General features: G+C 39.2%; 1 protein-coding gene across 3 annotated transcripts in view; it reads left to right on the plus strand.

Annotated features, from left to right (window-relative positions):
* CNTNAP5 (contactin associated protein family member 5) overlaps nucleotides 1-23,542 on the plus strand; it is a 285,261-nt gene that overhangs the window by 146,516 nt on the left and 115,203 nt on the right. For all 3 annotated transcript variants that reach the window (XM_040561102.1, XM_040561103.1, XM_040561101.1), the window contains 3 exons: nucleotides 10,061-10,325; nucleotides 12,984-13,133; nucleotides 14,185-14,356. In XM_040561102.1, coding sequence (XP_040417036.1) covers nucleotides 10,061-10,325; nucleotides 12,984-13,133; nucleotides 14,185-14,356 — 587 coding nt within the window. The remainder of the gene's footprint in view (nucleotides 1-10,060; nucleotides 10,326-12,983; nucleotides 13,134-14,184; nucleotides 14,357-23,542) is intronic.

Below are 23,542 nucleotides of genomic sequence, written 5' to 3' on the forward strand. Positions count from 1 at the left end.
ATTTATCTCTTCTGGCAATTTTCAGGTACTTCCAGCCATCACAGATTGATCTCCTTCTCCCATCCTCCTGCTCTTCTCGACCCCTTAGTAATTTACTTACTCAATTAAAATAATTTGTTCTTGCTAAGTGTAGTCTTTTGTCTGCCAGATTTCCTTTGCACTAAATGCTTTTACTCCAAGTTCATTGAGATTTTCAAGCAACAATCCATATCCCCAGGGAGCTACGAGCTTCTCTGCCTTGTGCCTCTGTAGTTGCTAAGGTTGTCTGGAGTGGAAATGCAATGAAAGGAACAGCACAGAAGTTGAATTAAATACTTCAAGGGCTTTGAATCATTTCTTCTAACAACCTGTTGTGTACTTATGTTTCCTCCCCTCAAGCTGGAGATCACCAAAGAAGGTTCTGCATGGTTAGTCCCCATAATATCTTTGTCTCTAAGAAAAGGTATTTGAGGACAACTGACCAATTTCAGATTAATGCTCAGAGACATTTTTTGCCTTCAAAATGGAAGCAGCCTTCAACATTCAATCTCTGTTTCATTCATTGTCCATTTGGGAACATTGACACAGTCATTGAGCCGAACTTATGGGTTATAATACCCACCAATTTTTTTGTTTGTTTGTTTTACTGTTGACATCTTTCACAGAATTAGGAGAATGATATAATAAATCAGTTTTAGAGGTATACATTTTCTCTTATGAAGGAAGAAGTTCTTCACCCAAATAAATAATGGTCCCACATCAGCTGCATTTAAAGTCAGAGGAAGAAACTACAGGTTGTCAATGACAGAGTACTTCTCTGTGTTGTACTCATGGGTGGTGGATGTGATTATCATTCTGCCTGTTCTTTTCTATAACTCATTTGCAGTTGTCAGACTTGCAATAAATCCCCTTGAGAAAACATCTCAAGATAGTGAGGCAGACTGTCTCTTTTGAACTGGAATTTGACTTCAGAATTTCCGTTTTGTATTGCCTGATGTTTAACCCCTCTGTGACCCTATTTGGCTAGGCTGTCTGTATTCCCCCTGGGTTTCTTCTGTCCCTGATGGCATGTTGTAGGGTTTTGTTTTGGTTTGTTTGTTTGTTTTTTCCCCTCCCCTAGGTCCTTGTGTGGCAAAATAGCAGGAGACCTTTTATTTGCTCTCTAAGTGGTTACTGGTTTTAATTGCAAGGGGTTTTTAGAAGTTAAATTTCTGTAATTACCAAAGTTGTGGTCCTAGGGTTACACCCATGGGAAGCCTTTGCAAAAGCTTTAAAATAAAATTTCAAGACCTTTCCTATTACTAGCTGCGTGTAGGTTCTCACCAAAAAAGAAGCACAAACTGCCCATCATGAGGAATTGTACAGCTTTCACTTGTTCTTCCTGGGCCAGTAGTTAGGGGCAGGAAAATATGATAGAAGGCGCCGCATTTACAAGAAATAAAAGATAGTTCTTCACAGAAGGATATTTGAGCTGTTAATATCTGAGATGTTGAAGTTCCTGTTGAAAGATTTTGTGCATTTTAAGGGTAGATGTAGATTCAGGAGGAGACTGGACAAGGTCTAACAAGAGCAATCCATTAAGGAATTCCAATACTAAACACGTGGAAACTATTTCTGGCTGAGGGATTAGTTCAGTGGAAAATAATTGAAAGCTCAGAGACTACTAGCAGGAAATATAGGGTATGTGTTTGCTGTTCTTGTACTCTTCTTCAAACAACTGTCTATAGTCATTGGTAAAGGCAAGATGGACCTTAGGTCTTTCCCAGTACAGCTGCTGTTATGTGAGGGTACAGAATTAATTTTAAGACGATGCTCACAGCAATGTCTGGTACCACTTGGCAGAGGGCTGGAGGGAACCCCCAGGTTCATACAGATCTTACAGCTGAGAGTTGGTGAAGTTAAGGAGCTGTAACTATTTCCCTCTCTGTACTAAATCCAGGATACTCTGTCAGAGCCCTCTGGACACTAGTGTCTACCTACAGCTCTATTCGGATTGTACCTTTAGAAACTGCTCTAATGTGAAGATCAGGGTTTAAGTGTTTTCCTGTCTCAGTGATTTTTGATGTCAAAATGAGAAGTTCTCTAGCTGAAGGAAAGAAATAAAGAGGTCATGAAAAATTGCAGTTTTGATCTTCTCAATGCTCCACCCTACATATTCACTGAAATTGAGGAAAACGCTATCCCATTTTTTCTTCCATTAACTTCGCTGAATATGAATCGGAGCTATATTTTTATTTAGCAGACTAAACCCTACACTGACTTGAGAGGAGTGCAGGATATTTGAAAAGCAGTTGTCAGCCCTCAGATATGCTTGAATTTCGACGTCAGCCTGCCATGTTGAATCTGGGACTGACAGTTCAGCACGGCAAGGGATGTGATGACATGTAAATGCATCACTGTGGTGCCTCAGGGAAATAACCAATTGCCAGCATCAAAGAGCAAAGAAAGATACCTAGTGACAGAAGAATGTAAACTAATAATTCATTCCCTTTATAGAGAATCCAAACATGCTATTTTATTAAGCTGATTTGAGATACCTTCATCTTGAGAAGAGTTTGCTTGTCTACGCACGTCTTCTTCGACCAAAGTGCTCTTGTAAGTGTTGATATATCTGTGAATATCAGGCTGGTAATTCAGGAAGGCTTCTACTAACGTTTGGAGAACCAGGAATTAGATACATAAGACATTTTTTTTCTCTTTTAGTTTTTCATCTGCAACTAGACTATAGGAAACAAAGAAAAAAAAGATGAAACTGTTTGCTGACCTTTTTCACAACTTCCTATAAGTCTAAGTTGAATTTATTAAAAAAAAAAAAACACATCCAATTATTTGTTGAGAGTGTGTATGTCACATGCACGTTAAAAAAAAGAACAACTGAATTTGCTGTTCTTTTGACAACGTAGATGAACTCAGATTCCAGAAATATTTGGTTCCTGTAAAAAATATCTTTTTATGCTTTCTTTTATCTTCTTACCTGCTCTCTGGGTCTTCAGATGAGTCTCCTTCACATCATACCAGCAGTACAGAACAGCAAGAAAGTCTGTATAAATAGCATTCATTTTAAGGTCTCATTTTATTGTTGCTGAATGGTGTAACAAGATTGCTTTGAAAGAAACTAAGTGTGTCACCTCAATCAAGGCCTTGAAATAAATTCTATTTAAATGACAATTTTCCCATTGATTTCACTTGGCTTTATCTACAATTCTAAAGACTTTTTAGTCTGTAAATATTTAATCCATCATCTGGCTGCAATAATAAACTCTCCTTTTCCTGATAAAAAGGTTTCTTTGTGTTAGGATTTTGATAGTAGTGATGACCACAAGAGAAACGAGTCTTTCAGGGAGAGATACCATATTTTTATAACACTAGTTGACATGCAGAAAAAATGACAAAGTTTTGAACAATCAAGGCCTTTTGAAAATATCAGCCTTCAGCAAATTACAGGTTAGAAACAATTCTTCATAGTTTAATTTATTACATTATCTAGATAGTCAAATTGAGTGAATAGGGTGGTTAGTTCCTGCTGAGCAGAGGAGGATGTTTCAAGGAGGGATAAGGCAGTTAGACCCTGGAGGAAAACAAGAGAGATGGCTAATTATTGTCATAGGAGTTAGCAGGTGATAAAGAAAGTGGTGGTGGTAATGTAATTTATTGCAAAACCAAAGCTTTAAATGTCGGCTTTTTTAAGGTCTTATTCCAATTGGTACGGCCCGGGGAACTGCCTGGTATTTGGCTGCCTGGAAAAAGAGAAATGGGCAAGCTGATGCCCATTGGTCAGGGCCCTGGAGTACAGGCAATTCATAGTGACCATTGAGACTGGTGTTCTGCTATGATACACAAATGACTGGAGTTTAAAAGAGGAAAATCTAATAAAGAAAACTAGCAACAATAATAATAATAAAAGCTGATCAGAATTGCTTTCTATGCATTTTTCTACTTTGATGTAGATGTGGCTCTGTTTTAATAATAGTAATACTAATAAAAAAAAATCTCCTTGCTTCTGTGTTTTGTACCAGGTAATAAAACCTAATAAGATGTAGATCAGCTTACCCTGAACTGGAACAAAAAAATATGCTTGAATAGTGCTAATTTTGCCAGTTTAATTTAAGACATCTATCTTAGTCACTTCTGGCAAGGTGAATTTGAAAGGCTGGCTTCATTCCTGCTTGTTGTTCAAAGGAGAGAGAATATTAAGTGATCTATATTTTGTTTGCTTTTCCTTCTATACACTTTTCCTCCTTTTCCTGTCTCTTTCTAGCTAAAATGATGTATGATTTTTCCAAATTAGCTCTATATTTGCTCCCATCTTTTGCCAGCAACACTTAGCTGTTCTACCATGTAATGAAACATTAATGTACAGTTACTACTGGCATAAAGATGTTCAGATCCTTTGTTCCATTGCTGTTCGGTGATCTAGTCAGCTTAAGAGTCTAAGATAAAGGATATCCAGAAATGTCTAGTCATGCATCTCATCCTTGATTCTGTCACAGTCACAGTGTTTCAATTTTTTGTTAAATGGTATTTTTTTTTTCCACATAGGAATATTCTCTAAATAACTAAAAGTTGGTAGGATAAACCAGTATCCTTTTATTGACATACATGATACCTAGGGTGAATGAAGATGGGAATTCTCTATCATAAGGGTGATTGATACAGGGAGGTGTTAATTTCAGTGAAACTTGGGCCAGGAAAGCTTTCATGCTTCCATAATGAAATTTAGAGCACAGAAAGAGAAACCCACATTAGTATAGGAACTTCTCTGAAAGTCTGAGCCCCTCTGTTGGGATGAACTACTTGGCCATTCAGAGAACAGATCCTAACTCAAGTAACAACATGCATCTTGGTGCTACCACATCACTTTTGAAAACAGTTTGCAGTGGCATGCGAGTAGGCTAGAGCTGGTATCTCACTTTGATTTGCTTTTCATTCAGTGCTTAGCAGTGTCTTGACTTGAAAAGCTTTTGAAACCAATATAAGTCTCAATATGTCTGTTCTGCCTGAGGTAGTTAATTTAAAGACAGGATTTGAAAGCACATCCACCATTCTTGAAATCCAGTTACCCATAGTTGAATGACAGTCTTTCATCTTACCCTTTTAAATCTGTATCAGTGATCACCTTTTTCTTCTATTACTCTCTTTACAAATCCATCTGCAACCTCACTCTCTTTGCGGCCAGTAGACCTTCAATTTCCAACCTGGAGATATTCTTGCCAGTTTATCCTCATCTGTATCTCAGCCAGGGCTGGGATTTTAGTTCCCTTACCTGTCATATGAAATATTCCTTTCTAACCCTCTGCAGAAAACAAGATAATCTTTTTATTGGATAGTATCCACAGAATGATTAATGAGGAAGGTAAGTGCCTATTTGATGCTCTAACCTGTGGGTAGAATGAAAGCTCAAAACTACTCATTTATTGTTCTTCCTGTTCAAGCTGTGATCTTGGCCTGTATCCTTTGGTAGGCTAAATGTTGAGGATTTCAGTTCAGCTGTCAATTTGAAAAATTTTCCAAGCACATATTACTTTTGATTAGTACTCCATCAGAGTAAGGTGGATGTATAAGAAACTTGTGGCCAATTGCCCTGGTTGTGTTGTAGCAGTCTTTTGTCTTCATTCAACAGTACATAATACTAAATGAAGAAAGGCTAGAAAAGGCTGAAATGGTTCATTAAGATTATACAAGTTTTATTGAAGTCCTACAGAAGTCACTAGATAGGCTCCAGTCAGTTTCAGATCAGTCTTATGGATCAGAGGGTCGTCTTTGTAATCCATTTTTATCTTCATCACTTAGCAACTGTGTTCTTTCATTCTCTTTTTAATAGGAGAGGTTCTGATTCTTCCTTAAACTGCTGTAACATGCTGTTTCCTGTTCATTCCACAGCTTGCTTAGACAAGAACAACCTCTGCAACTGTAGAGGTCCTGCAGAAATCTGGGGTGATTGCACTCTTGTCTTAAAAGTCCAATCTTGAGTGTCATGGCAGCCATTGAACAAATTGTGAATATCTCCATTTAATTTATAGGTTCAGAAGGTTTCTTGTGTAAGAATAGTAACAACTCTTCTGGAAAGATTTCACTGCTTATTAGAGGAGTCATTAATCAGTCTGGAGATGTTGGACTCAATGGAATTCTCAAATGCCACATGATAGCTGGAGTTCCCAGCAGCTGAGTAGAGCTGATCGTCTTCTTTCTTTTCTCTAGGGGTTAGAATCTTCTTATCCCATTTCTTAGCCAATGAACATTTACTTTTCAGTTAAATGGGGTTCAATTATAAAATCAAGTGTCTGCCAGAAATCTTGCATGTACCCTGGAGAGTTCCAGAACTGCTTCCAATTAAAGGAAATGCTCCTGATCAGATGCAGGTTTAGAGGGAACTGTTTGCTTTTCTGACTAGGCCTGCTGCAATAATTTGAGAATACCATTCAAGGCAAATTTAATAGTTTTTTCTTATAGGAACCTATCCCACTTTGGTGAATGAAAATTTTTCAAAATAATCCGCTAGGATTTTCAAAATAATCTTCCTAGGAAGTTAGAACCATAGAATGGATTCTGTTGGAGGGGACCTTTTAAGACCAGCTAGTTCATGGTAGGGCACTGGAACAGGCTCCCCAGGGGAGTGGTCACAGCACCAAGCCTGCCAGAGTTCAAGAAGCGTTTGGGCAACACTCTCAGACATATGGTTTGATTTTGGGGTGGTCCTGTGTGGAGCCAGGAGCTGGACTTAATGATCCTTGTGAGTCCCTTCCACCTCAGGATATTCTATGATTCTTTCTTGTTTCCCCAGCGAGCTGGCTTAGGGGATCCTCAGGATGGCGTCCTAAGCTGCTGGTGAATGGAGAAGACGGCTGCCGGCCTACTGGCAGAGTGCTCTGCCCATCTTGTGTGCAAACTGCTGTGCCACTCCTGGCTGCTAGTGCTCCCCAGGGGCCTGTTCTACATGGCTTCCTGCTGCCTGAACCAGCTGTATGCCCAGCTGGCACTGCCCAACTCTCATGAGACTGGTCACCTGCGTCTGGTGCCTCCATGAACAGAGCCTGAGGGTGTCTGGACCCAGAAATCCCCTCAAGCAACCCCAGAGACCTGGCAGGCCTGGCACCCTTCCCAGCAGGCTGCAACTGTACACAGAATATTGCAGCAAAGCCTTTAAGCTTTCCCACCTGCTTGTTCTTGTGGCAGGTGGGATCACACCTGCACTGTCTCTTTGTACTCAACAGAGAGGCTACAGTGCGTAAAGTCTCTGCTGTCTGAACATGGCAGGGGGGAGCATAGGTCCTGCCTGTATGTCCCAACAGAGACAATGGGTTCACTCCATGCTCTTGCCTGCAGCTCATATCCTAGTACACTCTTTCTGTATGGATCCCAGGTGGCATGAATAACTAGCTAGTGCAAATGACTAAAGAGTGTTGCTGAGTTTTTGAAAGGGTTTAGGACTAGTTGCATATGTTAGGAACCTTATATCAAAAAGAGGTGGAAACTTGGCGTTATGTTTGGGCCCATGCACGTGCATCAGGGATAACTTGGTTTAAAACCGATGATGTTACTGCAAACAGCTGAAGTGATATTGACTACACAATGTCTCTACTACCTTATTTTAAGGTTGTCTGAAAGTTTATTGTGCATTGCAAACACTTTTTTTTTTTTTTTCTCAGCATTCAGTTTCTTTGGCACCATTAAGTCAGTCTAGTTATAGTTTGTTCTGTTATTATGTAAAATCTGCAAAGAGCTTTGAGACAAAAATCCTGTTTGAATGTTGCAAATCCTTCCCTCTACAGCCTTGCATTTTTTGTTACAGCCTCCCACTGCCACTGAAGCAAATTAGATACTTGAGTGCAGACTCAGATAACGTTTGAAATTTCCTCCAAGCTCCACTGTTATATATTTATAAGATCTATAAATGTCTTTACTGCTTTGTGTGGAGATACTTAAATCACTATAAATGCCTAAGATTCCCAAGATTTGTCATCGCATTTTGAATTTGTAAACCTTTAAAAAGCTCTACAGAAAGTTACGTATATTTGCTTATATCATTGCAGTTGACTGCTTTGTGTAATTTGTCTATCTGCTTTGAATTTGATTGAAATTGGAGGTACAAATACAGCAACAACAATAACAAAAAAAAAAAAAAACCCTGTGGCATCTCTTCTGCAGACAATACCCAGCAGGTAGTAGAAACTTTTAAAAGGTTGAGAGCATTTTACTTCCCACCTGACTAATGTTCAGATAAGTTTGGATAAGCTTTGGATTATATCTCAAAACTCATTGTAACATGATATACCCGTGGATACCTTTTGCCATTGCTAAATCTGCTATGTAGCATTCTTCACCTAACAAGGCAGGGAATACATAGATTGATATAGATATATATCTGTCAAGGGCTGTTTCATGCAGTGATAAATTCAGTCTCTTTCTGGCACTTTATTTATTTTTCATTTTAAAATAAAGGGTAGAAAGACATTTGAAAGCAATAGGGAACCGGTTCCATCAGCTGTTTTAGATTTCAGTAAGGAATTCCCCAAGCACTGCGCAACTTCCTACACATCCATCAAGTGCTGTTCATTATAATTATCCTGTTAGAGAGAGATACCAGCTCTGATAACAAGTGGTACCATGGAGAAAGCCTTTTACTCTTTTTTTTTTATATCAAATTCCAGTTGGTATTTTATAAAGCAGACTAGTTCAAAGCAAGCTGGCTGCAACACTTTCATGGAGTGGCCTTGAAAGACACAGCTCCTTGAATGTATTCTGGCTTTATATATTGTTAAGATTTTACTATATGGCTTGAATGACCTAGTTGGGTAATCTACAATGGCTGAACAAAACACTGGAGTTGGTTCATTTATAAACTACAGGGATACATGCTGGTGCAGATTTTGCTGACTGCTGTGAGCAAATGTGGTGCTCTTCTCAGCAAATAGCATCATTGGTTTTAGGGTTGGATGACTAATCAAGTTAAAGACCATTTAAGTTTGGTGTTGAAATAATGTTGGATTTCACTGTTCTTGCTGTGTGTCAAATGTTTTAAAAATTCCTCAAAATTCACCGTGGAAATCATGAGACCTACCATCAGCCAGTAAATCTCACAAGTATTGTTTTATCCCAATTATAAGTACTGGATCTGAGAGACTTTTAGCTTGAATTTTCTTATGATTTTTTTTTTCTTATGAATCTTTTCAGAATAATAATTTTTTTTATTGTTTTTGTTATTATCATTAAGTTGACTCTTGTTATTTGGAATAGCATAGGGCTGTGTCACCCTGGGTAAAAGAAAATGTGGCCAGTAGTACTACTACTGCAAGTTGTATATTGAATATTTGAAATATACCCTGGAAACGTGCCTCATGGTTGGTCCCATACGATACATTCAAGTAAATGAGGGAGACTTTATTTTTAAGGCTATGTAGCATTGGTGTAAGTGGGCGAAAAAATACTGTTGTTAACAGCTGCATTTTGGTTTATACTTAAAATAAATTTAGTCTAGTTCCCTTTTTTTTCATTTTTTTTTCCTAATTTGCAGCTTTTCTCATTCACAGCTATGTAATCCCATCAGTACACAGTCATTGTGTGGGACCTTTGTGTCACGTCCTGCAGCACATGAAGGCTCAAGAGAACTTGCTAGTAGTGCTTTGGTGTCAGTTCCTGAAGTCAGCATAGATCCAAATGACATAAAGCTAAACTTGAGCTTGAAATGGGAAGTATTGGGAAACACAGAGCAGAGGCAGCCATGTGGAGATGGTCTGTCTGGGCTAACACTGACCTGCAGCAAATACAGACATGAACTTGATACAGAACATTTGGAGCATATCTAGATCCTTCTAAGAAATGAGATTTGGAAGTGGTTTGTTTGTTTGTTTATTTATTTATTTTCTGCTTGGGGTGAACGTACAAATTTGAAGTCATGTATGTTTTCACTGAATGAACAAATACATTTCCTAATGAGTTCCAAAGGTTTGTGTCTGAATAAAAATACCTATTTCCTAGTACCTAGCACCAGTAGAAATCCAATGAGCTTATTTAAATACGTGTTTTTTTTTTTTTTTGGTCTGAAAATAATATGTTAATAATGTTTGCTTTTTATTATTTGCAGGGGAATGTGACCTTTTCCTGCTCAGAACCACAAATTGTTCCCATCACCTTTGTCAGCTCCAGTAGAAGCTACTTGCTACTACCTGGCACTCCTCAAATTGATGGCTTGTCAGTCAGTTTCCAGTTTCGAACATGGAATAAAGATGGCTTACTCCTGTCCACTGAATTGTCTGAAAACTCAGGATCTCTCTTGGTTTACCTCCACGGTGGGAGATTGACACTACTTATTCAGAAAGTGACAGAAAAACCCATGGAAATTAGTGAAGGTACTTTATTTTTGTTTTCTTTCACCCATCTCTCTTTAAAATACAAAGGCTCAATGCCACTGGAAGAAAGGATAGCAAAGTAAGGAAGCACCAAATCTTCTTTTATGTTTACAATTTTTTTTCTCACTTTCCAGTAGTACCACCACTGTGCAGTTTGAGGAAGATCTGAACGTGTAAAGTTGGTATCCTAAGATCTTCAGACTAATTCTACTCTACAGTTATCTCAGTCTCTGTGTTTTCAAAGTCCTGCTAAATTTTCTTCAGTCAGGTCACATGAAGACCTTCATGCTTCTTGTCCTCACATTGTGCTGAAGTCAGCTGGGAACCAGCTTGGCAGCTATGCCTTTCCCTAGTACAAGTTAACACAGCCTCAGAGCTGATTTTCTTCATCTGGCTATTGCTTTACACTCTCCTTTTACACTACACTCAGAAGAGAAACTGACCATGGGCTTCCTCTCCTCAAACTCCCTCAATGCTAAGCCAATTTGCAAGCTGCTTTGTGCAGCTGTAGGGATGCAAGTGGGTGAAATGTGGCTGCCTCTCTGACCTAAAATTCAGGGGAAATTGCTTGTAAACATTAAACAGGCCAGCTGTGCTTCGTCTCCAAGAGACAAGGAAACAGTTTCAGGCTGTACAGTAGAGCTAGGACCAGGGTGGCCCAGCTGTCATCTGAGTGTGACCTATATATGCCATGCTGGTTTCCTGAGCAGAAGTATTCTAGCCCAGGGCCGTGCACATCTCATACTGCTATGCAGCCATGCTGGGTGGGAGTCTTGGAAATTCATTTCCACGTAGGCTGAATACACAGTTTCCAAACATGGATGGATAATAGACTTGATGGAACTCAGAGGTCTGAATAATAACAGTATTTTCTAAAAAGAACATCTGTTTAAAAATATGTAATATTAAAATATTCCTGGTGCAGACTAAAAGAGTGCAGATGTGTCTATTAAAAGAAATAGAGAGAAAATCTGACAGAGTTGTCAAAGCAGAGCTGCTCTGTATGTGTATTTCATTCCCTTTTGTGATAGAAAATGAGGCAGCCGTGCGTCTGTCCTTATTCATGTGGATTATTACAGCTTCGGTTTGCTGCAACCAGATATTGAAAACTGAATTTCCAGCCTTTATTGCAGTCCTAATTAGATTGACAAATCTGAGATGATGCCAACATTTGTTTGGGTGTACTTGTTTTTATGTAGTTCTGAAATCATGATCCTGAGCCCAGCCTTTGGTTCTATCTAAAACATTGCTAAACTGCCTACTTACACATGGAAAATGTGCAAAAATTGCAAGCGCCACGTCTTGCAGATGTCGATATTCACAATAAAGTCATGCTTGCTCAAGAATGGACCTGGTTTTGACCCAAATGTGACCTATTATTTCTTGACATCTTTTCAAACTTCAGCACCATAGTTCACTTCATAATGGACTTGTTCTAGCTGAAAACTCATCCTTTTTTTTTTTTTTTCTGGGAAACCGGCATGTTATTCTATGGAAATTGTGCATGCGTTAGCAGCCATTACTCTGGAAATAGTCTCATTTTCAAATTTGTAACAAAATGGCTTTTCATACACATAACACCCACATTTTTTTTTATTTTGTTTTGAACTGTTCTCACACCTCTTTGTGTCACTAAGTGCTAGTTTGTTTCTTCTGAAAGCTACATTAACAAAAACTATTCCATTAGGGGGGAGAATAAATGCTAGTTGTCTGAGCCTGGTCTCAAAGACTGCAGCTTGATGGTAGTGCATGTCAAAGTGTGGTTGGTTTACTTTTGATCTGCACCACTGTGTGAGAGCTCAGAGATTTGCCCGCTGCTTTTCATGGTTGTCAAAATAGAGGATGTGGAGTTTCTTTGTATCCTTGTGGTGCTATTTCAAGAGCCCCAAGATGCAACATTGATTTTCAGAATATGAAAACGGAGGTGTTATTTCCCTGTTACTTTGCATAAATGTATAACAGAAAAAGAGGCTACCCAGTACTATAATCTCCCACATCCCTTTATAGGTTCCTGGACAGAGCAACAATCCCAGATCTCAGAAAACCCATGTCAAAATCCAATATATATTGGTACATCCATCAATAAGAGTGCGTGCTAACTTAATGCTGAAGGGTTTTAAGGACAGAAATCCTACTGAAACGTATTGGGGGTTGTCAGCTTTCATAAGGAGACTGAGAGAAGTTATGACCATTTCACTGAATCTAATCCTCTGCAATTCCGGTTATGCATTTAGTCCTAGACGCTCAGCAGAGATCTCTGCACAATCCTGTGAGCTACAAGCATTTCCCAACAGACTCAAAGTAGTCATAACCCCCCCCCCCTCCCCCCCCCAGTGTTAATAGTGTACTACCAAATAGGTAAAGGGCACAGCGAACCTGCTTGGGTGCCTGCAGTATAACAAGAAGTTTGGATCAAAATGTGCAGAAGATCTACTTAAATACTCCTAAAAACTTTCCCTTTCTTGGACCTTTTCTTCTATGCCAGTTTACTTTCAGAGGCAATGAGTTCTTTTCAGCTGCTGTTTTTGCCCATGTTGGGTTCTGCTGCTTGTTTGTGATCACAGGTTGGAAGCAAAGATTTGAAGAACATAGTTGTCTCCTGCACTTCTTTTTTCACCCTTTGTGCCTTTTTTTTTTTTTTTTTTTTTTCTTTCCCAGGCACCAATCTCCATGACGGTCTTTGGCATTCAGTTAACATCAATGCCAGAAGGCATCGCATTACCCTGACGCTGGATAACAATGCTGCCACTGCCAGCCATGCAACCACTGTCTCAAGGATCTACTCGGGGAACAGCTACTATTTTGGAGGTAAGTTGTTTCAGATAGACATGGGACAGGTTTTCATGATGGAAATTCTTAGATGCTGTCCACTGAGGTCTCCCAAGTGTACTTTGCAGCTAATAGCAAATGCTGTAATAACTGATTTTTGACCACCTATTGAGTTGCATTGCAAACTAACATAGCTGTTAGAGTGGACTAGCTGAAGGGTAGCTACATCTAGCTAGCAAAACATGCAAAAGCCATGTATCTGTACTAGGCACGAGTGTTTTTTTTCTGGTTAAAAGGACAGAGCACTGACAGTTGCATTAAAATTCCTGTAGATATCACTGTCCTGATCAGGCTCAGTGATTTTAGACTTCAGAACATAATTGACACATGGCTCAGATCTACAAAGGTATTTAGGTACCGTGCTTTCATTGAAATGAATGTAGGTTTAGCTCAATTCTGAAAATGGAAAGAATAATCTTGAAAAATACTACCTCCTGCTTTTGGGAGTGTAAGCATTAATGTAGATAAAGGGAGTGTCATCAACTGTCTATTTTAGCTCTGACATACTTCTGCGTTGTGCTTACCACAGTGAGGCTCTGATCCTGATGAACTCTCTGGATACAGCACTAAGTGAGCATGTGCAGAAGACTTTGGATCTCAGAACTGGCCAAATACCAAGGAGGTTCAGACACAAATGATTTTCTTGCTTGCTGTCCCTAGGATTTCATTGTTTTACTCTGTGCCTTGCCTCAGCAGCAGAATTTAACCCATAATGATTTTATAATTTGCACAGCTTTTCTTATGGGAGTCAATTGCTATTGTCTGTGAAGTTTAAAGAACATGCAAAAAATGAATTTTGATTTTGCTTAGCACATGCAAAAGTCTCATACTCTGATACCTCTAGTGGTGGGTCTCCTTTATTTCTTCCCTTTTTTATTTTTTTCTTACTGAAAGATTTATAGCACAGAAAGTTGCATAGCTCAAAAAACACTTGGAATAATGAGTGTCCAAGCCCTTGCATCAAGAAATCCCAACAGAAACAGATGAACATTCCAATATTCTTCTCTGCCTCTTTTCTTTTTTCCCACAGGGTGCCCTGACAATTTCACTGATTCCCAATGTTTAAATCCCATTACTGCTTTTCAAGGCTGTATGAGGCTCATCTTTATTGATAACCAGCCCAAGGACCTCATTTTAGTTCAGCAAGGCTCCCTGGGGAATTTCAGTGATTTACACATTGATCTGTGTGGCATCAAAGACAGGTAATTATTGTTTCCTCTTTCTTGTGTTTGTTCTTTTTTCATCCTAGTGGTTTATAAATACAGGTTACATTAAGTGAAAATTCTCGTCTGCCAACATTACAGATATTAAGCATAATAAAGCTACTAATAGGAAATATTACAGCAAAGATAGAAGAGCTGGAGGGGAAATAGTTTCAATTACATGAGGCTCTCTTCACATTGACTTGTAGGAAATAGAGTATGCAAATCCAATCAAACTACAGATTGGTGAAAGGATTAAATTTTATGCATAAACAATATTTGATTGCTTTGAAGTTTTAGAGGGAAATGAAAGAGAAGGAAAAATTATTTGATTCATCAGAACATGTCATCCCCTTAATATACTAGCTGTTTTTGTTTAGGTAGATCGTTTACAATTTTTCTTCTTAGCCATTACAGCTACATAGCACTTTCATAATGAAGATATGGTACACCTCATGCAGCATATTGACCATCTGGTGTAAGTCAATATTATGATGAAATGTCTGTATCTACCAAAGACACATTTTAGTTTACATACTGATCTGAATCACTATGAAGTTGAAATCTAAGAGAAAGCCCAGATTTTCTATTTAAGGGTAGAGAAGAAATAAGCAACCAACATTTTTTGACATAGTTCATAATTTCTCCTTTGCTTCTTATGGATAGATTCTGGTTTTGTTTGTTTTTAAATCTGTTTAAGTTCTGAAAAATGAAAATGGAACTGCTGAAAATTTCACATGCTTCAGATAGTTAAGTGAATAGTAAGGATGTTTTGGAAATGTGTTAGGAGGTTAAGGACTGAAAGTAGTTTTTCAGACATACTGCTTAGAGAGGTGGAGCTGAAAGCTGATCTCATTGCTTTCTATAGGAAGGATCAGATTGCAAGAGCTGCAGTTACTGGAAAGGTGGGAAAAATCTCTGTTTAATGAAATTTTTGTGCTAGTGTTTTTTAACTTGTATGGAGAAAATATTGACTCTGCTGATCAAATCTGTTAAGTTTAACAATGACCAAATTCAGGGAGATATGAATTTCACACTTGGTGTGTCTGGAATGGTAGATGGAATTGATAAGAAGCAGCATATTTAACAAAAGGGATAAAAATATAAACTTTCCTGTGAATTAAGAGCTAAAAATCATTGTGTTTTCTTTCTTGAAAGAACGGATTCTTTAAGATTAAGTGGACCATTCAATGCCAATTTGTATATTGAAACAGAAGAAAACTCTTCTGGTATGTGGCAGAGTTGCTATGAGACATCTCCAATGCCTTCATTGTCACAGAGTCCAGGCTGCAAAGTAAATCTATGGTACTACTCCAAGTGTCATTCTCATCTTCGGCATCCCAAAGATGACAAGCATATGTCTGTGATGATACCATAAACTATCTAAGGCAAGGGTCCAAACATAATAAGAAAGGTGGAACTTTATTTTACATAATCATTGGCTTGAATATGTCATGCATAAATAAAAGCTATACATGATCTAGTGAAGATTAATGTGGTCTGTTCCACTATGATTCTCTGGACAGCCTTAAATTTATGTCTCTACTGTATGATCTACGTGAAAAAGACAAAGTAGATTAAAAAAGGGGAAAAGACAATTGATAATTGTCAAAAGTGCTTCTCTAACGGCTGGATTCAGTATAACAGTGGAGCTGCCCTGAAGGGAAAGATAGAAACCTGCAGCGTAGTATAGTATTGTACAGAAATTCTGAAATTCCCCTGGTAACAAAAAGGAATGAGCATCGCTGGAGTCGTGGGGATTGCAACTTTCTCATTTAGTGAAACAATCAGTGCGCTCTCCATGTCTGGCAACTCCAATAATTCTGCTGAAATTGTTTTGCAGGGAAGAAAGAAGGATTTTTTTTTTTTTTTTTTTTTTTTGTCCAAATCATATTACATATTTCTCACATCCTGAGAGAAGTTAAATTTACAAAATAGATTTCAAGAAGTTACAAAAATTGTTGAAAGATTCTCAGGGTGAAGTACTGCTGGTGTAGAACTGAAGTCAAGAGTGATCATAGCAGAAACAGGCCATTGGAAAGAGGGATGAAATTAAATGAAAATGAATTAAGACAATACAGACAAGAGGCAAATCCTTTGTGTTATTTTCCAACAGGGTTGTTCCTAATCCAGTGGTTAACCTGAGGAAAGCCTGAACATGAAAGTATTCTCGGAGTGCATTCTTCCTGACAATTTTTGAACGTTTTATGTTCTGCCAGTCCATATTATGGCCTAATTAATTAACACAAACTATAGATGGAAGGTTAGGGAGAACAGGAGATTTGAATTCAGAATTCTGGCAAATTGAAGGTCTGCCTTGCTGTCTAGTCTGCACGGTCTATGCTCGAGTATGTTTTCAAGCCTTATTCAGATTGGTTCATTGCACAAAATGTCTGACACATCATTTCCAGTCACTGTAGTTTAACTAGTGCTCTATATTGCGGCAGCTCTGGGCTTGTAGGAAAGTCGGGGTCTGGCTCCAGGCATGCAATATGCACCTGCTCATTCTTTATATGTAAGGAGTGTTAAAATTCTGTAAGAGCATCATCCACAAGAAATATGATCACCCCTTTCTTAATTATAAGATTTATTGCGATGTGCACTGTAAAAGCGCATGTTTTTGTAATTTTAACACATGTGGGAATTGTGTTTCTTAATTAACATGTAAATGGGGCATTTGTCTTAGTTATCTAAGCACAGAAAGCTCTTTGAGGAATATGCCTCTATTTAGAAAGCAATTCATTTGTTACAGGCTTGTAGGCCGAGCTTGTTCAGACCTTGCCTCTGAAAGCAGTAGCTAGACAACTCTGCAACTTTGTGCTGACTCTTTGTGCTGGCTCTTAGAAAGAGAATTAACAGGTTTATTTTGAAAGATGACAAGTTGGGACTACTGTTGATGCTGGCAGTATGTTTTTTTTTTGAGAAAGCATTGAATTGTGTAAGCTTATTATGCACAAGCCAGGATTCTCAGTATAAAGCGATGAGCCTCCATTAATTTAAATGGAGCTATCTGAGGGACTGAGCCTTAATATCTCATCATTTCATCTCTAGTATTTGAAATATATGTGTGCTCAGGTGAACTTTGCATGAATGCCTTCTGTCTCTCTGTATTTGTTTTTTCTATTCTTCATTACATATTTCTGGGAGATAAATGCCTTGCCACTAGCTGAGCTATTAAACAGTACTCAGAAAAAAATGGGGATGTCCATAGGTATATACAGAATTTTGCCTTCTTTTCATCGGTGTCTGAGGAGACAGTGCCAAGTGAAAATGCTTTTGCAGACCTGAGTGAATCTGCTGTCACTGACCCTGCTTTGAGCAGGTGACACTTGCCAGGGACCTCCAGAGTTGCCTTCCAGCCTCAGCATTTCTGTGAATGAGACCACCCAGTAGCTGTTCTGGTCCTGCCTGAAAGGGTAGTCCAGGAGGTATCTGAGAGAGCTGGGATTAGCAGGTAATGCAAAGGAAACTCAAGTCATATATGCTTTGATGGGGACATTAAGACATTGTGCAGTCTGAAGTTGAACACAGTAGTCAACACAGACTGTCCTTACGATGGAAGAAGGCTAGTTAGTGCTATCTCCTAATAAGAGACTGCCTGTTTGCAGCCCTCAGTTGCAGTGCCATCATCGCTTATATTCCTGCTGTGGCATCTGAAGTCATCTCTAATTTGCAATGCCCTTGGATGGTACCTACATGTCGTCCTTAGGTGACATATACTGTGCAAGGAGAGGCACCCCCAATCTCTTCAGAGCTGTGTCTGTTCCACAAGTTCTGGAAAGTACTACCATATTCCCTTTGCCTCCTTCAGGGCAAAGCTCTTCCTGGATACTGTTCCCAATGCCTTGTGGAATGGGAAAATACAATTTGTAGGAGGAAGCAGTCTTTCTTGTAGCAGTGCATGTGTAGGACTCTTGGCATTACCCCTGCTGCCTTTATGCTGTTAATCTAGTAAACTATGTTTTCCTTTTGTTCATAGTATGTATATTTACTGTGGTTGTCCAAATGCACAGATTGCTCTGTGTTTTCTGAGGGTGTTGTAAAGTGTGGTGTTTACACTGCTCCTGTTACAAAGCATTAGATGTCATAGCTGTTTTCCAATGCATTTATCCCCAGGTAAAGAAAAAATGAGATATGCTGCTAAACCATAGAGGTCTGCTCCATATTTAAAAGAAAGTGGATTTGTTTAATTTTCTCTATCTTTGTTGTTGCCTCTTCAGGATTTCTGCTTGGTTAGAAGTGCCAGGTACACAGCAGGGTGTCTTTGCTTTATGCTGAATTAATGAGTCAGAAAAATACAGCAGCCGAGCACAGAGCAGAGAGTAACAAGGCAGAGATGAAACATGGAAGTGAAGGTGCCATGAAGTCCCTGAATTCAGAGACTTCTGGGGAGGGAAATAGGTGTCTTTGGGTATGTATGCATACTTTTGCAGAAGTACAAGTCCTACACTGACAATCTGTGACCAAAAGCCATCTGGCAAATAAATGCAGGCTCTCTTTGTGGATTTATTTTCTGTTCAGATTGATGTAGATTAGGTTCGTGACTAGAGGGATCATACAACCCTCACTCCTGGGATTTTGCATTGTAAGTGTTTTTTGGGAAAGAAGGCATCTTCTGAGGTGATATAGTAAACCTAAAAGCTTCCAGGGAAAAGCCTGACTGGTAAGAAAGTCTGGTGAGAACAAGATTCTTTCTGTCTTTGGCCCTTAATCCTGATGTTTAGCCATCACAGGTTCATTAGCACTCTTGCTTTTAAATTTCTGTTCTCTATGAACATATTCAGAGCTCAAATAAAATAGGTCTAGAAAACATTCCCTGCAAAGAAAGACTGATTAAGTGCTGGTTCTTCAGCCAGAAAAGAGATTGCTGAGGGAAGGCAGCATAACGGGCCTCAGGTGGTAAAAGGCTGCTGCAGTGCAGAAAAGAATAATCTTCTCTGGCCAGGATGTACAGGAGAACACCTGTGGCATAGGCTGCCTGAGGAGACTGTGAAGTCACTGGAAGACTTTAAGAACAGGTTACATGAATCTCTGAGAAACAGCAAACATGGGTATGCACAATCCTGCCTTGGGGCATAGGCATGGACTAAGTGATATCCCGAGTTCCCTTCTAGCTCTGTGTGATTCTCTGCATTTGCTCAGGCTTCTCCTCCAGCTAGAACAGCGGTGGCTTGTTCTTGCTTTAGGGGGTCTGAAATGTCAACAACAATAACACTACTTCAGAAAAAAAAAAAAAAGCATATAAATGTGGGAAGAACCTGTCAGGAATTCAGCTCAGAATTGTATCATACACCTGTGAGAACTTGTTTGGTAGATGCATCTCTCTGGTGCTCTAAGGAAGTTCTGTGGCAGGGTGGGGAGGCAGGCAGATAGCCCTCAGGTATGGTGTTTTTTAATATATTTTTTTTAACTTGTGTATATATTAAGTTTAGAGTGTAAAGAAATGGAGGAGGAAGAGCAACAAATTCTATCCATTTGTCGTTTCCCTGTTTCACTCTTTGCTTCTAACAATGCGTGATTCATTTTTTTGCAACTACAGAGTGATGTTCTGTGAGAGACAGAATTTGTTACTCTTTTTTCTTTTTTTCTTTTTTTTTTTTTTGGGGGGTGGGGGGGAGGTCTTCTTTGTGGACTCCATAATGTCTAGAATGAGGATTCATCTGAGGCTGTATATTTCTTTTGATGACCACTAGCTTGAATCCTTTCTACTCGTCTTTCTATTTTCTTGAGATTGTCTCACTTCTTGGCTTTGAGGTGTCTGACCATCTTTCAGATGTGGTCAAAATGAGGGCAAGATGTTCATAAGGTGTTGGGAGGACGCATGGACTGAGACACTGGACATTTTTGGAAGCATTTACACCTTCATAAATCAAGCTAATAACTGCGTGTTGATCACTTCACGTCCTCTATTTCAGTAGCTAAAAGAAGTGCAAATCCGGTTGGATATATTCACTGATCTCAGCCTTGGCCTGACCAATCCTTTCCAAGAAGTATGTCCTCTCTGGGTCACTCAGAGGTGATGTTGTGTGCAGCTCTGACTATAAGTCTGTCATTCAGGCCTTTTGGCTGTTTCTGAAACTGACCCTCTGTTCTTGTGTGCCACAAACTGTTGTCTACAAGGAAAAATTAAACAGGCTAGGACTTTTCAGCCTGGACACAAGAGCTAAGCAGGACTGTGCATTGAGGAGCAGCATGAAGGAGGTGGATCATGAAGTATTTGCTGTTTCTCAAAATTCAGATCTTACACAGCATCAAATTGGATGTCATTAGATGCTGTAGAGGTCAAATGTAAAGGAAAAAGCCAGTAAAGCATACAGGAATCCTTAAGCCACAGATTGCTGGAAGCTGATAGAGGGTTTGGTGAGATGTTCTTAAAGTCATCTCATCAGCATCTTTGCTGTGACACTGTCAGAGTAAGGAAACTGGAGTAGAGGCACTGGTGATCTGAAGTGAAGTCTGGAGATAGGTCTTAGTACTGAGAAGTCTGAGTTTCTTACTCTTTTTAAAACATCCTTTTCATCGTGGGCAACTCTTTGTACTCAGTTTTTCAGTGCAGAAATATGTTTTGTTGTATCTGCTCATTTCAAAATATGTGGGAATCTGACTTTGCATTTTGCTAAGTAATAATTCTTTTTGTGCTGTTTTCTCTTTCTGCATAGCAATGGATTAGTGGGGGTGTTGGTCTGTGTGTATGTGGGCAAACAATGGAAGGTATAGCTTGGGGGGATTTCAAGCAGCCTCTCATTTAAAAATAAATGAAATGAGTAGGAAAATAAATATGCAGATGCTGAGAACTTGGCCACACTGTTGAGAAGCTCTGGGATTTCCCATTCAGCAATCGGCTGGAATGCTGGATTTTGGGACTAGAAGTACTAGCTTCAGTCCTGACACTGAGCTGGTTGTTTGCTACAGTTGGCATCTTATTCGGTTAATAGATGGAGGAATGTGGGCTCAAGAGATATTGCAGCTCAAGAGTTGCCATGGATATTAGGAAAACATGCCAGAAAATCATTAAACCTCAGTCCAGAAACACTGTGGATTTCCAGCCCTACATCATATGGCACAGATGCTCCCTTTGGGCTGTGCAAGGCTGTCTGCTCTTACAGCAGATGGACACCTTGGAATACAGCAGCAAGGGCTGCCTTGAAGCTTGTAGACGTGGGTTCGTTAATCTCATCCACTTCTTGCGTGTAATGGGACAAACTGCTTTGCAGTGTTAGTCACAGAGGAGAAAATTCTGTTTCCAGGAGTTCGCAAAGAGGTAAGATCTGGCATGGTTTCTCATACCAGCTCCTCCAAACTCTGTAAAGAAAAGTGCTTTGGAGGTATTGCAGTTGGGATATCTTGCAGCAAACAGCTGTAGTAAGGAGAAAACTGGCGTCATTTTCCCCTGACATCACGTCTTTCATGGAACTAGTCTCTGTCCCTCTAAATGGTTCTAGACAAATGGTTGTTCCCATCAGGGTTTCAAGAGAGGAATAGTTGCATCTTTAACAATGATGTTGGTTACCTCCATGCTTTTGAACTTCTCAACCTGCATCACAATGGATGTGGCCTTTAGGTTGTTTGTTGACAGAGAAGCTTTGCTAAGGAGCCGGAACTTTAATATGATTCTGCCCTCCCTGCCAGGGCTGAAAAAGCTTGAAGCTGTTGACTTTTTGGTAATAAAGTTTACCTGGACAAAGACAGGGCTAAGGCAGGTGCTTCTGCACGATCCACCCATTATTATATTGTTATAAGTTTTATACATAATTTGTGCTTGTGTATCTGAGACGTGATAGTTTTGGGACTGAAGAAAGGCATTTCTGTGCTGAACCTGTCATTCATAAATGAACTAGTAGTCAGAGCCTCCTTTCCTTTAGGCACACATCCACATGAATACACAAATACATGCAATGCTCTCCCTGCCTGTAACTGAGAGGGTACTTTAATCTGATTGCTGCAGTTAGTGTTGATTTTGCGCTGATGAAGCTTTGACTGGGTTGTCCTATTTTTACTTGGCTGGCGCCATGCCCTCACTATAGCAAATACTGACAGTACTTGTCAAGGACAACGGTGCGAGCTTCAGTTCCCTTAAGTGACCTAGGGGGAAACAAAACAAAACAAAACAAAAGGATTCATGTTGAAACCACCTTAGCAGATGGGCTGATGATGGCTTGTCTTGCAGGACATCCTGGGAATTCCAAGGATTTGCAATTAGGAATGCAAACTTGACCTCAGATATCTCCTTACAAATCCCAGCATTGTTTTATCATGGTAGCATCAGTGGGCAGGCACACACACTGATATTGCCATCCTTATTAAACCAAGATTCATCTGCATATTCCAATTCTCCTAGGAAATACAAGTGGAGAGAGCAGCATGTGGTATACATAATAATCACTGCGATGGGGTTGGCATTAACAGTTTACTTCATTAGGGAGGAGCACACTGAGTTGATTCACGAGTTTGCATCCTTGTGCTTCTCCAGTCATGGAGCACAAAGAAGTGAAAGAAAAGTGTCCTTAATCCTTACCCTTTTATCCCTAGCCATGTTTTATCTGTGGAAATTCTTCATAATATTTTCTAAATAAATTAGTTTAAAGTATTCTTTTTCCTTGCCAAATAGAACTGACCTTTTAAATCCTACTTTTTACGCATTTCCTTTGTAGATTCCGTTAGATTTTACTATCAGTTTTTACTTGTAAGAAATAATAATTTCCAACTTTTTCCTTCTTTTAGTAATGAACTTAATGTTATTTCATGTGTTGTACTGTCAAAATGGACCTTTGGGAAATTAATTACTATTGCAGGTGAAGCGGGTTAGGATAAATCTGATGAAAGTACAGTCTCCTTTTGCATTTCCCTAATCTCTTCTAAGAATTAATGTATGCCCTACAGCTGAAGCCAAACTTTATATGATTTTTTTCTAAGTTGGCCATGCAAATGAGAAATATCCTGGCTAATTATGCCCAGTGAGTTTTAATTTTATTTATTACAATCCCAGGCTGGGATTGGAAAAGCAAACACTTCATACTGCGTTCACTCCCATACAAATACTTGCAGTGCATTGCAGAAGGAATCAAAACATTAATAATTGGCATCCATTCTTCTCATTCTCTCCGCTGTTCCTGTTTTCAGTATTTAGTGTCTTTTCTGCAGAAATGACACTGATTTGACAGTCTGGATTTTTTTTTCTCTTTCCAA

The sequence above is a fragment of the Cygnus olor genome, chromosome 6 (assembly GCF_009769625.2).
Source record: "Cygnus olor isolate bCygOlo1 chromosome 6, bCygOlo1.pri.v2, whole genome shotgun sequence".
NCBI classification, from domain to species: Eukaryota; Metazoa; Chordata; class Aves; order Anseriformes; family Anatidae; genus Cygnus; species Cygnus olor.